At 42.6% G+C, this 17184-nt stretch overlaps 1 protein-coding gene across 3 annotated transcripts in view; it reads right to left on the reverse strand.

Annotated features, from left to right (window-relative positions):
• The window catches only part of TRIM33 (tripartite motif containing 33), a 155742-nt gene that overhangs the window by 111464 nt on the left and 27094 nt on the right, over positions 1-17184 (reverse strand). For all 3 annotated transcript variants that reach the window (XM_033919373.1, XM_033919372.1, XM_033919371.1), the window contains exons 2-3: positions 15778-15896; positions 9511-9658 (exon numbers count right to left, since the gene is read on the reverse strand). In XM_033919373.1, the coding sequence (XP_033775264.1) occupies positions 9511-9658; positions 15778-15896 (267 nt within the window). The remainder of the gene's footprint in view (positions 1-9510; positions 9659-15777; positions 15897-17184) is intronic.

Consider the following 17184-nt stretch of genomic DNA (forward strand, 5'->3'; position numbering starts at 1 on the left):
GAGGAAATAACCATGCAGATCCATCTGGAAATACAAGTTGAAGCTTTAGAGACAGCTAGCACGTGTCAAGACAAATAGATAATCAGACAGGCAGAACTCATCTGTCACCTTGAGATAATGCAGAAAAACTCTCCTGACATCCAGCTACTTCAATACTTTGTCCTGTTTCTTCTCATCCAAGTGGGTAGCTGCACTTCCTAGTTGACACAGAAACATAGAAACAGGATAGCAAATAAATGGTCCATCCAGTCTGCCCATTCACAGTAACCATTATCTCTTCCTCTCTCTCTAAGAGATCCCACATGCCTATTCCAGGCCCTCTTGAATTTCAACACAGTCTCGGTCTCCACCACCTCATGATACGGTAGAAAGGAAGGCACAGTGCATAAAGACACCCCTTGCTTCCATGAATCTGAGGAAAGGCTCTCTGTAAGATAACGCTTGCAGCAGTTACAACAGCATCCTTGCAGAAGAGATTGCGACTAAGGAAACTGTCTTCATTGTTAGATCCATGATAATGCCCATCAGGCTCATACAGCACTTTAGCGAGGGCCCGTAACACAATGTTAAGATTCAACATAGAAACCAGCTGCTGCATTGGAGGGCAGAGCCTGAGAGCTCCCTTCAAGAACCTGGACACATCTGGATGAGAGGTCACTCAAGCTCTGTAACATGAAAGACCAACTACCTGAACCTTGAGAGATCCTACAGCCAGACTACAGTCATAGGCCTTTTTGACTGATGTCCAAATATCCCGTTCATGCTAAAGGCTGTACATTCAACAGCCATGCCCGTAAGCCCAAAGCATTCTGGATTCTCTAGGGTTATGGGCCCCTGTGATAGAAGATCCTGGTGCAGCAGCAGTCTGAGAGCTGTCTCGCTGCAAGCGGACTAGATACACGTACCAAGGATGATGTGGCCAACCCAAGGCCACCAAGATTACCAATCATCATCACTATCCAGCAAAGGACCTGGCCTATCATTGGCCACGGGGGGAACACATACAAATTCTTATTAACTAGCCAAGGTTGTACTAAAGCATCTATGCTGAAGCTTCCCAGCTCCAACCTTCAACTGAAGAAACAAGGAGCTTTCTTGTTGTCCACTGAGGCCATGAGATCGAATGTTGGCTGCCCCCCAGCATTTCACAAAGCAGATGAATACTCACTGGGACAAGGACCATTCCCCCAGATCCAGAGTCTGGAGGCTGAGATAATTATCACGGACACTGTCCACTCCCGCTACATGAGCCGCAGTAACAGCCTGCAGATGGCTTCTAAACAGTAAAACAGTAATTGGGCCTCCACTTGCAGTACACACTCTTGGTCCCCCCCCCCTTGTCTTTTGATGTACGCCATGGCTGTGGCACTGTTGGAGAAGACCCTGACTGCTTTTTCAGTCGCACCTGGAAGAATCAAAGAGTCAACTGAATGACAACTCCAATCTATTATTGGACCATTCCCTCCATGAGGGCAACCAACGCCCTTGTAATGGATGACCCTTACAATAACCTCCCAACCCCCAGTCATAAAAACTGGCATCTGCTGTCAGAATCACCAAGGACTATGCTGAATTCAGACCCACCCTGATTTTCCCCATAGACAGTAATGAGCTGTACTCACAGATCTGCCATATGCTGCACCTAGAAACATAGAAACATGATGGCAGATAAAGGCCAAATGGCCTATCCAGTCTGCCCTTCCGCAGTAACCATTATCTTGTCCTCTCTCTGACAGTGTCTCGCAAACTTTTTTGAGCCTGGACACAATAAACCTAGTGTCCCCGGCTCGAGACACCTGGAAGTGCGCTGGTGTTGGTGTGTTGATATCACGCATATGCGTGATGTCAGCGCCATGTGAAAAGGCCCTTCAAACGGGCCTTATGCTGAGTGATGGACCTGTGCTGGAGAGAAGGGCTGACAGAGAGAAGAGGTGACGCCATCAGGAGATTGTTTACAGTATGTGCCTTTCTTCACAAGAGGCATGTCCTGTAGACAGTCATCTGGTGCCGGCACCTCTCCTCTTTCCCAGTGTATTGTGGCACACCTGAAATCTCAGGAGGCACACAGTTTGCGATACTCTACTCTCTCTAAAAGATCCTATGTGCCTATCCCAGGCTTTCTTAAATTCAGACAGTCTCTGCCTCCACCATCTCTTCCAGGAGACTGTTCCACAATTCTACCACCTTTTCTGTAAAAAAGTATTTCCTTAGATTACTCCTGAGCCTACCACCTCTTAACTTCATCCTATGCCCTCTTACTGCAGCTGGAAATGGAAAAGGGATTTCTGCTTCAGACAAGCAAGGGTAGCTCCAGCGACTTGTCTCTTTGGGCTACCTTTTATTCAGGTTGCAAGAATCTGAAACCCTTGACTCCTCACGCTCCCACACAATTCTTTGGGGGGGAGGGGGGGCAAGGTGAATGGTGACGCAACCGACCTAACCAAGCTTCCAACCAGTCACAATGTCAAATCAGCCTGCACTCAAGTGCTGACTCTACAAGGGCGAGTACCACTCCCAGGGATCCTAGTCCTGAGCTCCCAAGTGTTAATGCAAGTCGACCAGGCAAGTTCTCTTAAAAGTGTGGCCCTCCTCGCTAAAGACCCCAAAGTCTGGCCAGTCAGAGCAGTCCCAGGACTACTGGGAACCTCTTAGCATAGGGAAGGCTCGAAAAGATATCCGATTAAATCCTGAAAATAAAAAAATCTAGTGTAGAGCAGATGAAGATAGATATCTTTTCAACTCACTTGCAGAAATTAAGACTGAGGCAAGGGAGCACTGCCAGAGAGACAAGGGGGCAGAGAGAAGAAAATGACCGATATCTTCTACAGGCAACTTACAAGTTGAGGTGCTTAACCCATCCATAAGGAATTGTATGCTGTTTGCACAGGAAATCCAAATAAATAGTAACACTTTCTTCTAAAGAATGCATATTGAGATTGTAATAAAGGCAGGAAAGGGGAGATACAATAAAGAATTAACTACCTCCTTGGCAAAAATGCACAGAAGGCAGTCTCTTTCAAATAAATGGTAGCTAAGGAATGAGAAGACACAGAATGAATGTGAAAGAGGACAGACTCAGAAGTAACCCAAGGAATTACTTCTTTACAGAAAGGGTGCTGAAATGGCCTCAGGAGAAATTGGGAGACAAAACTATCAGAATTCAAGAAAGCACGAGAGCAAATGCATAGGGAGAGGAAGAAATAATAGATGGGCAGACAGGATAGGCCATATGATCTTTTATCTGCCATCATTTTCTGTTTCTCCAACGATTAAGACTGATAAGCCAATGATCACAAACAAAGCCACATTATTAAGTGCTCTGTAAACAAAATTGTTTGTTGTGGTTGTATCCAACCTTTGCAATTCACTATCTAGAAAACTCAATTGTACCCCACGAGTGAAAGTAAAATGTTTTGCCACCATTACATGGACCTCCACAGTTTCTTCTACCTATTACATTGTTTCAAAGAGGTCACACTCCTTGCTAATCAATTTATGTTCTAGTGTTTTGTTTAACTTTGTTATACAGTAGAATCTCAGTTATCCAGTACCCATAGGGATTGGTTGATACTGAATAACTATTTTTTGGTTAACTGAGAATGTGTTAGAAACCTTGTCTAACACACTCAAATTCCACTCTCTCTCCCCCCCCCCCCCCCCCCAGAAGCATCAGCACGGCAGTGGTCCTAAGCCCCAAAGCCCTCCTCCTTCCCTCCCTCATGCCCTGAAGTGGCAAAAGCAGGCAGCAGTCCTGAGTTGCAAATCCCCTTGCTCCCTCCCTTTCTCTTCCTTACCCAAAGCGCAGAGGTCAGCAGGAGGCAGCCTCAAAACAGACAGATCATGGCCAGTCCTGGCAGGACCTTTCCTCTAATGCGTCAAAGAAAAAGCTCTGCCAGGGCTGGGCCGCAAGCAGCTTGTGTTTCTCCTGCTGACCACTATGCTTCACGTAAGGGAGAGAGAGAGGGATAGAGAGCAAGAAGGAGTTCATGGCTCAGGACCACCACCTGCTTCTGCCACATCAGGGAGGGAGGAGGAGGGCTTTGCGGTTCAGGACTGCTGCCACCCTGGTGCTTCAGGGTGGGATGGAGGAGGGTTCGTAGCTGCTTTGGGGCTTGAGGGAGGGAAGGAGAGAGGATTTTCAGCACAGGACGCTGCCACTTCAGGGGACATTTTTTTCCCCACCATCAATTATTTTGCCGGTTGTGCGAGTCTCCCATTTAACCAAGAATCTGTTGTACTTTGATTTGGAAATAGTCACAAGAAGAAAGAAGACAATGTTGCCCATATGCAATACTGAAAATATTCAGTCTTCAGATATGAAAAACATCTTGGCACATTATAAATAAAGCAATTTATTAGAACCATTCATTTACCAAAGATACAGTGAGGTAGACCAAGGTAAGGCACTAGCAGATTAGTATCAATCAGCTGCCCTCAACATTTCTAATACACCATATAAAAAGATTATGTACTTACCCTAAATAGGTGAGACAATATAGACAATAGGGTTATTTCCCTATAGTCGCGTGCTGCTGCAGAAGGAATCCACTCTGGATTTTTCACTCTGCCACCTTCAGTTCTTTCCTTCTGCATGTGTACCTGCAGAAGTATTTATTCTGCTCTCCCCATTTTATTATTTTTAATTTGATGTAATTTTGTCCCCTTTTCAGGTAATTTAGTTCTTGGAGTGAATTTGTCTACCTACAGTCTAGAATGTCTCACCTATTGCACTGGAAATCAAAGTACAAACTCAAACTGTAGGAGAAGTTCACTAGAGTACCCACAGACTACACTGAATGGACATGAAGTAGGATGAAGTGTTCAAAAGACCAAGGAATAAATAGAAACTTATTTAACCTCTTGACTTACTCTAGATCAGTGGTCTCAAACTCAAACCCTTTGCAGGGCCACATTTTGGATTTGTAGATACTTGGAGGGCCTCAGAAAAAATAGTTAATATCTTATTAAAGAAATGACAATTTTGCATGAGGTAAAACTCTATAGTTTATAAATCTTTCCTTTTGGCCAAATCTTAATAATAATATTACAGTACTCCCCCGAAATTCACAGGGGTTCCGTTCCAGGAACCCCCACGAATTTCGAAAAACCGCAAATATGGTTTTTAGGCAGGGGAGACAGGAGAAGGCAGCTAGAGAGGCAGGAGAGGGCAGCCGGAGCACCAGCGAGTGAAGGAAATCACTCGCTGTATGCTCCGACCACCTCTTCCTGTACTAAAGTCAGGCCTCATCAATCAGGAGCTGCTTTGACACGTAGCTCCTGATTGGTCAGGCCCGACTGTAGTACAGGAAGAGGCGGTCAGCGCATACAGCGTGATTTCCTTCACTTGCCGGTGCTCTAGCTGCCCTTTCCTGCCTCTCCAGCTGCCTTCTCCTGCCCGGTCATTCGTGGTCGGAAAATACCGCGAATGACTGGGACTGCAAACCGCCGACTGCGAATTCGCAGGGGAGCACTGTATTGTAATTTATAGCTAAAGAGACATGTGATCAAGAAACTGTTTAATTTTACTTTTGTGATTATGATAAACATACCAAGGGCCTCAAAATAGTACCTGGATGTGGCCCCCGGACAGCAAGTTTGAGACCACTGCTCTGATCATAAGGTGTTATATAAAAGGGCAACATGAAAGTTATGTGATCCTTAAGTCACTCTCCTGACAGCTTAAGATTCCAGCTTGCTGATAAACAATTCAGTAGGTATCTCTCGGCAAAGCAAGTCACACAAAACAAATTGGATTCCTCCGATGGTTACATTAGAATAATTATTCATTATATTCAATGACACATTTCTACAATCTTGATATACAAATTCATCGGGCTTAATGCCAGCACTGGTCAACCAGTTGAGACTGTTTTACACAGTAACCTTGCCATTTTGCTTGCCATTTTGGATGGTGAGAAAGAAAGGTATAGAAACCATAAAGTACTGCATTAGATTTCAGGGCCATAAAGAAATAAGGCAAGCTCAATTAATGCCAGAGATTCCTTAGTGGCTTATCACAGAAGGCCCATTCATCAATCTGTTAGGTGCCTTCTCTCTTTTGTAATGATGGCATGACCCATAGCTATACATATGCAAGCTTACAAAAGGGGCTCATCCTGACCCTTTTCTGCTGCTAATTGAGGAGATCAGAAAAAGCACAGTTACTTACTGTAACAGGTGTTATCCGGGGACAGCAGGCAGATATTCTCACTTGTGGGTGACATCATCCACGGAGCCCGATGCAGACAGTGCTAAAGTGTACTATCAACTTTAAGCTTTTGCGAAGTTTTGAGACTGCCCAAACTACGCATTCCCACCTGATGTCAGCTCACGATTCCTCAGTTCCGTAAGCAAGCTAAGCCAACCAAGGGAGGTGGGAAGGATGTGAGAATATCTATTCTCACATGTGGGTGACATCATCCACAACGCCCAGTACGGACAGTGCTAAAGTGTACACAGTTCCTTTGGGTTTTTGCAGCCCAAATGCATGACTTTGCATTTCTTAGCACCTTATAAACCCACAAAGTCTGTGTGGGATACATGCATTCATTCACTGGCTGTGCATCCCTAATGTGACTCAACCATGTATATGTGAATTCATTTTGAGACAACATGAACAACATTGGATATTTGAAAAAGATTCAGTTTGTTCCCATGGGCTTAATGGACAGCTGAATGGACAGCTTTTATCTACATGAATCCGATTGATTGCAATGATGACTGGATGGATTTCTGTATGACGAATGGTTGAGGGGATACTGTAGATGTGGCTTGGTTGAACAGGAAGTTGGTATTTCTAAGCGTCTGTATACCCCAGCGCCATTTTGACAAATTATGCCGCGACACGGAATTAAATTTAAATATAGTTAAGATCCTTGATGCAGCCAGGAGGCAAAATGTGAAATCCCTGTCTAATCTGAGCTTAAATTAGAAAACTGGAGTTTGAACTACATAGCAAAGATTTAAGCTGGAACTTTACAGTGCATATTGCAATTGTGGTTCATCTGGAGCCTCGGAAGATTCTAACTGGGAGTACAGCTAAATATTTTTGGAACATATTTGGATGTTCACAGTGTGATTTTCCTATGCCTATCTTTTTGTTGTTAAAGATAAAATTTAATCATTGGAAGAATGAAGATTGTGCGACGGGAAATTTTTTAGACCCATGAAGCATAACTAAGGGTTGTTTTATACACACATATCCACAAACACGCATACAAACAATTTTTTGTAAGAATAGTTTCGAGATTACAATTAATTGGGATAGGCTGTCAACCTTATGGTAATGAGTGTGCAATTGCTGGATGATATGTAATTGAATTCACCCATTATTATACTGTTATCCAATTTGTAGCTTTCCTAATCTCTGGATCGGTAGCATAGAATGCTGCTACTAATTGGCTTTTTGTCAGGTACTTGTGACTTGGATTGGCTTCCTTGAAGAAGGGATACTGGGTTGGATGGGCCCAGTAAGGCTCTTCTTATGTTCATCTGTTTTCTCATTCTATCCCAGGGGACGGTACCTGTATATTCCATTCCTTCACATATGTAATTTCTATCCATATGGATTCTACACTGCTATGTCAAGCAGAATGTTTATTTTGTTTGATACAATTCCCTCTAACATATAGCGCACCCCACCCCCTCCAATTTGATCTATTCCATTCTTGTGATATAATTTGTACCCAGGCAATACAGTATCCCATTGAATATCCTCCTTCCACAAGGTCTCTGAGATGCCTATTATATCTACCTCATCATTCAGTGCTATATACGCTCTCCTATTTTATTTTTTAGGCTTCTAGCATTTGTATACAGACACTTCAAATTGTGGGTTTTCCTTGTATCTACAGACTGCTGAGATAACAGGGATGATTTAAGTCCTCCTGACTTTCTTTCACCATTACTGAAACTTCTCTATTGGGACTCCCTAAATATCCTGTTTCAGTAGTATCTTTCAAGGTTGCACCCAAGGCAGCAAAGTAAAAATATGACCAGAAACTACACCACAAATCCACACTAACATCTGCTGAAGACAGAAAATATTGGCAAGTTCCGGTGTTATATCACTCCCTGTGTATGTCACTGAAACATTCCAGATCTCTGCCTCAGTCTGCTGGTAGGCTAACAGGATAAAAAGGGACTCATTCAAAAATGTACCATAAGATTATAATTAGAGCTTCTTTTAACTTTTAAAAATTAGATGACTATTGCATAAACACTGAAAAACCACCATTTCCCGTAGTACTTTATCACCCTTCTCCTGGCCTGTCTTGCAAACTCCACTCAGTCTTCATGTCTTTCCTACATGGACACCTAAGTAACATTTAATTCCACCAAAAAAAGGTAACCAGAAATAGTTAAGTGGTGCAAAATTTCCAATGAGCTGGAAAATACCCAAATATACAATTTATAAACATTTAAGAATAGAAGCCCTAAATATAAACATGCACTGAGCAAGTCAATAAGCTCAAACTTACCACATATACTTGAATATAAATCGATATTCTTGGGCCAAAAAAATGGCCCCAAAATGGGTGTCTCGGTTTATATTCAGGTAAGCAATGGCCTGACCCGCTCCCAGCCCCCAACTCCCCAAACCTGTTTGCAGGCCAATGCTGGGCCTGCCATGAGACCTGGTGGTCTAGTGGTAACTGGGACAGGAGGGATCCCTCTCGCCTCCTGACCCAGCTCGATTCTAATTATTTTTATTTCCCCCGCGTACCTTAAGTATCGCTGGTGGTCCAGCAGTGAATCGCAGCAGGAGCAACCTTCCTTTGTTCCTGCCAGAATTGGCTGCCACAAGTTCACGGCAGTCAATTAGTTAACAGCTCTGCAAAAGCAGGAGTAACCATCCTTCGCTACTGATTGGCTGCTGTGAGTTCTCGCAGTCCCACGAGTTCTCAGGGCAGCCAATTAGCTAGCAGTTCTGCACAGGCAGGAGCAAAGAAGGTCACTCCTGCCATGATTCAACGCTGGACCACCAGGGATACATAAGGCATGCGAGGAAGGTGGGTGGGAGAGAGATAAAAATGATTTGAATCAGCTGGGACAGGAGGCGGAAGGGATCCCTCCTGTCCCGGCCACCGCTGGACCGAGGTCTCATGGTAGGCCTAGTGGAGGTCTGCAAGGCATCAAGAGGGAGGGAGAAGGGTACAGAACCTGGCAGGGAGGAAGGGGAGGCTGGGTGCAGAGCCAGGCAGGGCAAGGCAAGGCACGGCACTTGAAAATTAACACCCCCCCCCCCCACACACACACACACACCTCCTCGTTTATATTCAAGCCAACCTTTTTTGGGAGGAAAAACGGGTCGGTTTACATTCAAGTATATACATTTATTGCTTAACGGACAGATGTATCATGCTAAATGTACAACACCTAATCTGCTCATCTCCCATTTGGTACCTTTTCTATCAAAATACTTTAATCACCGTTCACTGTGATAAAACCCATGCCAGTCACCTGGGGTGAAAAGTCAGGAACAAAGTATAAAAATGCAATATATCTTACCTGAAGAGACATCCTCTTTCTTTCGGATCATGTGATCTTTAGTAAATTTTACTCGCTGGTGTGCTTCTATGCAAGTTTTACAAAGCCATTCCCCACATTCTACACAGAAGCCAACTGCACTGGCATTATCTTCACAACTAGTACACACCTAAAAAGAAACAGATTGACAGTTTATTTACTTAAAACACTCAAAAGCCAATTTCCTAGAGTTAGAAGACTACAAAACCACACAATGTAGGCTTCCAACAAACAACAAATAACCAAAAACATGCAACATACCCCAGTCAAAACCGCATCCTAAAAACGCAAAGTACCACCTCAAGAAAAAAAAAAAAAGTAGCTTAAAAGACAGCACCAAAAGCCATGTATTTTATGCAATTTTGTTCTACAGAGGATCTAGAATCAGAAAATTAAATTAAATATTGAACTAAGGCCAGTACTGGGCAGACTTGCATGGTCTGTGTCTGTATATGGCCATTTGGGGGAGAATGGGTTGAAGAGGGCTTCAATGGCTGGGAGGGTTTAGATGGGCTGGAGTAGGTTTTGACGGAGATTTCGTCAGTTGGAACCCAAGCACAGTACCGGGTAGAGCTTTGGATTCTTGCCCAGAAATACCCAAGAAGAAAAAATTTAAAAAATTTTAATTGAATCAGGTTGGGCAGACTGGATGGACCATTCGGGTCTTTATCTGCCGTCATCTACTATGTTACTATGATTGTTTTAATTCATTTTGTTGTATTGCATTATTGCTTTATGAATATTGAGACATGACTGACAAAACCTAAAGTGACCAATTTTAAATAGGAAGGTGGTGGAATGAGAAGTTGTTTACCACCTTTTTGTGGCTTTGACATTCAAAGCTGACATTCAAAGAAGTGTGCACTGAAGGACTAAGCGACTTGCCCAGGGTCACAAGGAGAAGAGTCCAAAATGGTCTAGAAACTGTTTCAGGCCTATACAGCCCCTTCTACCTAGTGATCAACTACCCCAATGCCAGCTTGCTTGCCAGTCAGTAACAAGTTGATAAACCAATGAGATAAAAACTAGTCCAGCAACAACTCCATAGAGTTACAACTGTAGGAGGGAGGGGGCAGGAAAGGGTTATATATTCATTACTTTGACTCTTGCACCCTCAGCTTGGGAGTCACCTTGTGTAGCTGGCTTATCCTGCTATTCACAGAGAACACTCCAACCCCCCTTTGCCTCATTTTTTCAATCAAGTTCCATATATTCAACTTGATGTATTTTATCTGTTCTATGTATTACTTCTTTCTCTGTGGATAAGTTGGATAAGGCAGCCAAACAAAGTGATTCTAAAGCTGGGGGGAGGGGAGGGTGCATGGGTTGAGATAATGGATAACCCTTGTATCTATTTGCTGTGTAGGTTGAGATGAATGGAGAGAAACAATAAAAGATGGCAGCCAGAAGGAAGCTTTGAGAAGCAATTCCTGGACCATATCAGCTTTGTCCTAATTGAAACGTTTACTCCATTTTCCTCATGCCTAAGAAAAGGGGTAAGCAATACACCTACCTACAGTGCTTACATGACCTATGACTGGTCCAATGGATCGCTTCACCATGCCAAGCCAGGACTTAGGGTGTAATGCTTCACTGTAGATAGGAGAGTTGAGAAGTAAATTGCTCTCCCTACATTCTTGAAGCTGTTGTCACATTTAGCCCCAAATTGTGGGTACTACTATCAAAGCCTACACTTAGAAAGCCAGCTGGAGAAGCTCTTATCTCCCATGGGGGTTAGTGGAACTCCCAACACGGGGACTGGACAAGTCGGAGGCAAAGCCAGAAGCCTTGCTGACTGGTGAGGCTAGGGTACATAGTGTTTCAGCAAACTGATCGTGGAAGGAGTTAGATTCAGCACCAAATTTTTCCTCAGTCTCTGAGCCTCCTCGCCAATTAACTAAACCACTTTATAAGCCTTGGACTCTATGGGACATGTTAGTGGGATTGGAGAATTTCTTCTCTCAAAAAATCTTGGTACTGTCTTCTCAAACTAAGGATTCTTCAATTCAAGTGGACAAGAGAACAGAACATTGCCCTTTTGGGACAACGAGCAGTCAAAGACATCAAGAATTTATCAGATAAGCGAGTTTTCCTAATTAAAAGACAATGTTTTGATACATACCGTATTTTTCACTCCATTAGACACACTTTCCCCCCCCCACCAAAAGTGGGTGGAAATAAGGATACGTCTAATGGAGCAAATACACAAAGCGTCCCCCCCCTCCCGTTAACTTATTTTAATGTTGCTACCCTCCCTTTCTTGCGGGCCCTCTTCCTTCTTCCTCCACCCACTCCCCGCGCGTACCATTTTTTTTTTTTTTTAAACTTCTGGCTGCCTGCCTGGCCCCGCACCGCTTCCCGCAGGAACTGAGTTCTCACGGAAAGCGGCGCGGGACCAGGCAGGCAACCTGTCGAATCCTGGACAAGATTGGACTCTATACAAGGTGTCCAACTTGCATGGAGCAACTGGAACTAATAGAGGAGCCTCCTAGTTCTTAAACATGGCATCGTTCATTAGGTTATGGAACAGAAGTTCGAGACAGTTCTTAGGCCACTCTTTATAATCTATTCTAGAGCATTCATGAGTTCTGCTCTGGGCTCAGTCTTCGATTCCATTTTTACTGGGAGAGCTTGTCTCATCTGCCTGATGAATTTTGTAAGAGAGACTCTTAGGCAGTGACCTTCTACGAGAAGGAGGAGAAGGGTCTGAAGGTATGCCATAAGACTTCAGCAGATAGCTCTGGGTATTCAGAGGAAAAGCGCTGAGTCAGGTCAGAATCATATCCCTCAATGTCATGCCTTGGAAACATAGAACACAGAGGTGGACATCAAGGTGAATGTGTTGGTGTCGATGTCAAGAGCATCGAGAACTATTATGGGATAGTCTCAGAGAGGAATGTCAGTACCAACTGGAGGAATGTATGGAACAGGAGGAAGTGTTGTGCTCCCTAGAAGACTCCTGTCTCGATACCAAACGTCCGATATCGGTGCAGAGTCCGATATCTAGCTCTCAATGGCAGCTTGGAGTGTTGCTCAAACTGGGCTGGAACTTGACGTGTCAAGACAGGTACTTGCACTATGTGTGACTGCAGCATCCCAGCCAACTCTCTCTCTCTGTACCAGTTCTCTACTCTGGTCTTGTAGGAATTGGCACAGAAAGCACAGGCTGTGTCAAGTGTTGGTGACATCAATGTCGAGGCATGCTTCAAAGGGGTCACCAATTGCAGAGATGTTGATCTTGTTTTGGTGCGCTGCCGATGTATGTTTGGAGGGGAAAGGATGTCTGTGCTTCTTAGCCTTCTGATGTAACTTCCCCAATGGAGATATGATGGATGACACAGATACTGAGAAGGTACCGATGTCTGTACCGGTACTGTAACTGGTCTTTGGGCATCAGCATCGAAGTCAGCAGACATCCTTGATGCTCTTGCAGTTGATCCAAAAAGTTTTTTGTGTTGGAGCCATCTAGCCTTAAGTAATCTCTTTTGTAATTTAGAGCAGCGCTGACAAGACTCAATACAGTGTTCAGAACTAAGGCACAGGACACATCAATTATGTAGGTCAGTAGCTGAAATGGCCCTGTTGCATAGAGTACAGCACTTGAAGCCACTAGAAAGTTTAGACATCAAAGAAAAAACCGCTGATGTGAAAACAAAAGGACTCAGTTGTCCTAGGAGGTTGAGTAGATGGTATACCGAAAAAAGCTCGAAACTCCCAGCTCGAAAAAGGCTTCACGGAGTCCAAAGACGTAAAAATCAAAAACAGTCAAACATTGGAAAAAATTTTAACCAGATGAAGTAAAAAGTAATAGGAACAAAAATATGAAAAGGAAAAAGGTATAAAAAGTTAACGGGAAGGCACAAAGTTTGACATGGAAAAACTCTAAACGCAGCTTCTCAGCTCCAAAGAAAACTGAGAACTGATAGTCCCGCGTCAGGTGCGAAGGCACCGGCACATAAGAAGTACGGGTGGTCTCTAGACTTTTCAGTCTTTTAAAGTGGCCATACACATCTGCATTGCCCTACCATGTTCCACGGATGACTTCACCCACATGTGAGAATATACTGCCTGCTTGTCCTAGGATAAAATAGGATTTGTATTATACAAAATTTAAAACTAGTTGATTTTCCTCATGAAATTGTACAATTTTTTCACCAGCACTTTTTAAAATTATGACAACTACAAAATTGACACCCAACACCGTCATCCTCTAAAAAACTGGAGACTAGCTTTAAACAGGCTGTTCCAACTAGATAGAACAGCATCTATAAAATGTTTTTATCAATACAGTGAACCCTCGATTTTCCGGACCTCGTTTATCTAGACCTCATAATCGTCACCACACACTTCCGGGCAAGAAGGCCGAGCATGCGCTCTCTCTCTCTTAAACAGCCCTTTCTGTTTCTGGCAGCGACTTAAACCAAAGCGCAGTCATGGATAAAAAAAGAAAAAAAACGCAAAAACTTGAGTATAAAAAGTTGGATCTCATCGAGAAAGTGGAATCGAGAGCATCTGTGGCGCTAGTTTGTGAGGAATATGGTGTCAAAAAACAAACAGTATTGGACATTCGCAAAACAAAAGAAAAGCTGCAAAAAATTTGCTTTGTCCAGCGACATGGATTCTAACACTTGGTTGAGAAAAAATCTTAAAATTTTCCCTGGAAGAGGCTGTAATAAAGTGATACGTTCAGCAACGTAAATGTGCGTGGAGTGGAATTGCAATCTGCAGCAAAGACATTAAAATTGAAATAAAAATTAGTGATGGATGGTTGTGTAGATTTCGCAAGAGACATGGAATCATGAACAAACGGACTAATGGAGAAGCATTGAGTGCGCCGACAGAAGAGATTGAACCGTTTCGTAAGAAATTGTCTACTCTAATAGAAGAGGAAAATTTATTGAAATGTCAGCTTTATAATGCGGATGAGACCGGTTTGTTCTGGCATTCACTGCCAGAAAATACCCAAGCTTCTAAAACAGAAAGAACTGTTTCCGGGAGCAAACTAAGCAAACAACGAATCTCTGCACTACTTTGTGCGAACGCTAATGGTTCGCATAAATTAGAACCAGTGATTGTTAGCAAATCATGTTGCCCAAGAACGTTGAAAGATTGCATGAATAAATTACCCGCAATTTACTACAATTCAAAAAATGTTTGGTTTACATCAAATATTTTTACAGCCTGGGTTTTTGAACATTTTGTGCCAGAAGTTAAGAGATTCCAAGTGCAAAAATTATCCATACCAGCAGAACACATCAAAGCACTGTTGATACTTGACAATGCACCAGCACATCCATCTGAAAAAATTGTGTGTGGTCATGATGGGAAAATAAAATGCATGTTTCTTCCAAAAAATACATCTATTCTCCAGCCTATGGACCAGGGAGTTATTTTGGCAATCAAGAGGATAAACAAAAATAAATTTTTGCAAAAACTTATGGTGGTGTTTGAAGACAAAATAGAAGAAAGACGTTAGAGGGGAACGCATTTTGCAAACATCTTTAAAAATACAACATTAAATCGGCTATATATAATTTTGCAGCAGCTTGGAAGGTGGTGAAGTGCAAAACATTAGAGAACCGGAGGAATAAACTTCTAAATAACATCGAGAGCGAAATGCAGTTCAATGGATTTTTTTGATTTGTTTATAAATAAAAGTATAGTTTTACAACATATATTGTCTCTTTTGTAGTTTTTCACGTTTGTTTGCGTTTATTTAGCATGAATTTGGATTTTCCAGACACTCACATATAACGAGCACACATCCGAGCAGTCCGTTAAATTGAGGGTTCACTGTATGTAAAAACTTGAACAAACCTTAGACAACTAGCAAATGAACTCAATGATAAACTGCAGAAAATGCTTTTGGATTTAGAAGTACCATTAAAATAACAAAATTTGTGTCTTGTCTGCCTTTGATGTGGCAACAAGAGCCTAGTCTGCTGATCAGACTCCTACCATCTGTAACATCCTTCCATCACATGCCCAGCTGCTCAAGCATCTATTGTTGCTGGCATCAAGGAGCACTTCCAAACAGGAATCATCAGAATAATGTCACTTTGAGGATGACTTATCTGCTTATTCACGAAGAAACAAATTATAAAATGGGCCTGTCAGTGATTAGTCTTCATTTTGACTGTAATAAAGAAACAGTTTTATTCTGATATTTCTATAATCCTTTATTTCCAATCATAACAAGAAACATTTTTTAAAAATTTTTAAAAAGAAAAAAATTGAGACATGCCATACCTGTTCTGACTTTTCATCAGAGCTGCTTGGTGCTTCAGATGCATCTTTCACAAAATAATTATCTACCAGATCTATCTGTCGGCATTCCTGGCGGCATACTGGACATCTGATCACACCAACTGTACAAAAAACAAAAGGAGGACACTTAAATTGAGAGTTCTGAAGAACAAAGAGGCAACCTGCTGTTTGATTGCCACCAAAGTGTCCTGAAGCTATTTCTTCCTTTTTTTTTTTTTTTTTTTTGGGGGGGGGGGGGAGAGTACAGGGGAAGGAACAGAGATGGAGTTTCACCCTTGCCCTTCTGTGTGTGTGGAATATCTGCACAGATGTATCCCTATTGTAGTTTTATGGTGTGTATTAATGTAATTGCTAGAAAATATTTGTATAACACTGCTTCTCATATACTTAGTTTACAAAGCAAACTAGTGACACTACTTGTGCTTAGGTTTTCACATTAAAAAACCACCATGAAAGAAATGCCCTGTGGCATTATAATATTCTTGGTCTTATTCTCTATTCCATTCTTTTTAAGGGCGACTTAGATCCAAAAAAGGTTTTTACCTTCAGCTCCCCTTCCCTTTTGTTATTCTTCCCCTTGCACATTCTCTCTCTCTCTCTATCAGTTGTAATTCTGAGCCTTCCTTCCCTTTTGTTCCCGTTTGTCAACATCTTTAAAAATTGTTACTACTCCTGGTATGTTTTTGTTTAAAATGTATTTTATTTAGCACATTGTTTTAGCATTTTTCTACACCGCCTAGAAGGCTTGATTGGGCGGTATAAGAAATGTTAATTAAAGTTAAAGCTATTAACTTCTTATGTTTGATTTTTTGCCTGCTATGGCACACTGAGAAAATTAACATAAAATGTCTACAATGTGACATCTCTTTTTCTTAGGAGTCACCACCCAGAAAAACAGATCTAGGTTTTACTGTGGAAGCAGTGGAAAAATGGATGATAGAAACATAGAAATAGACGGCAGATAAGGGCCACGGCCCATCAAGTCTGCCCACTCCAATGACCCTCCCTATCTATCTTTGCGGATAGATCCCACATGTCTGTCCCATCTGGCCTTAAAATCTGGCACGCTGCTGGCCTCAATAACCTGAAGTGGAAGACTATTCCAGCGATCAACCACCCTTTCGGTGAAGAAGAACTTCCTAGTGTCACCGTGCAGTTTCCCGCCCCTGATTTTCCACTGATGCCTCCTTGTTGCCGCGGGACCCTTGAAAAAGAAGATATCCTCTTCCACCTCGATGCGACCTGTGAGGTACTTGAATGTCTCGATCATATCTCCCCTCTCTCTACGTTCCAAACTGAAACTAAACTCAGACAAAACAAAATTTCTTTTGCTCGAAAAGGCCAAAACCCCTTCCATTTCAGAATTAGAAATTAATGCCACCAAATACC

This window comes from Geotrypetes seraphini, chromosome 13 (assembly GCF_902459505.1).
Source record: "Geotrypetes seraphini chromosome 13, aGeoSer1.1, whole genome shotgun sequence".
In the NCBI taxonomy this organism is placed as follows: Eukaryota; Metazoa; Chordata; class Amphibia; order Gymnophiona; family Dermophiidae; genus Geotrypetes; species Geotrypetes seraphini.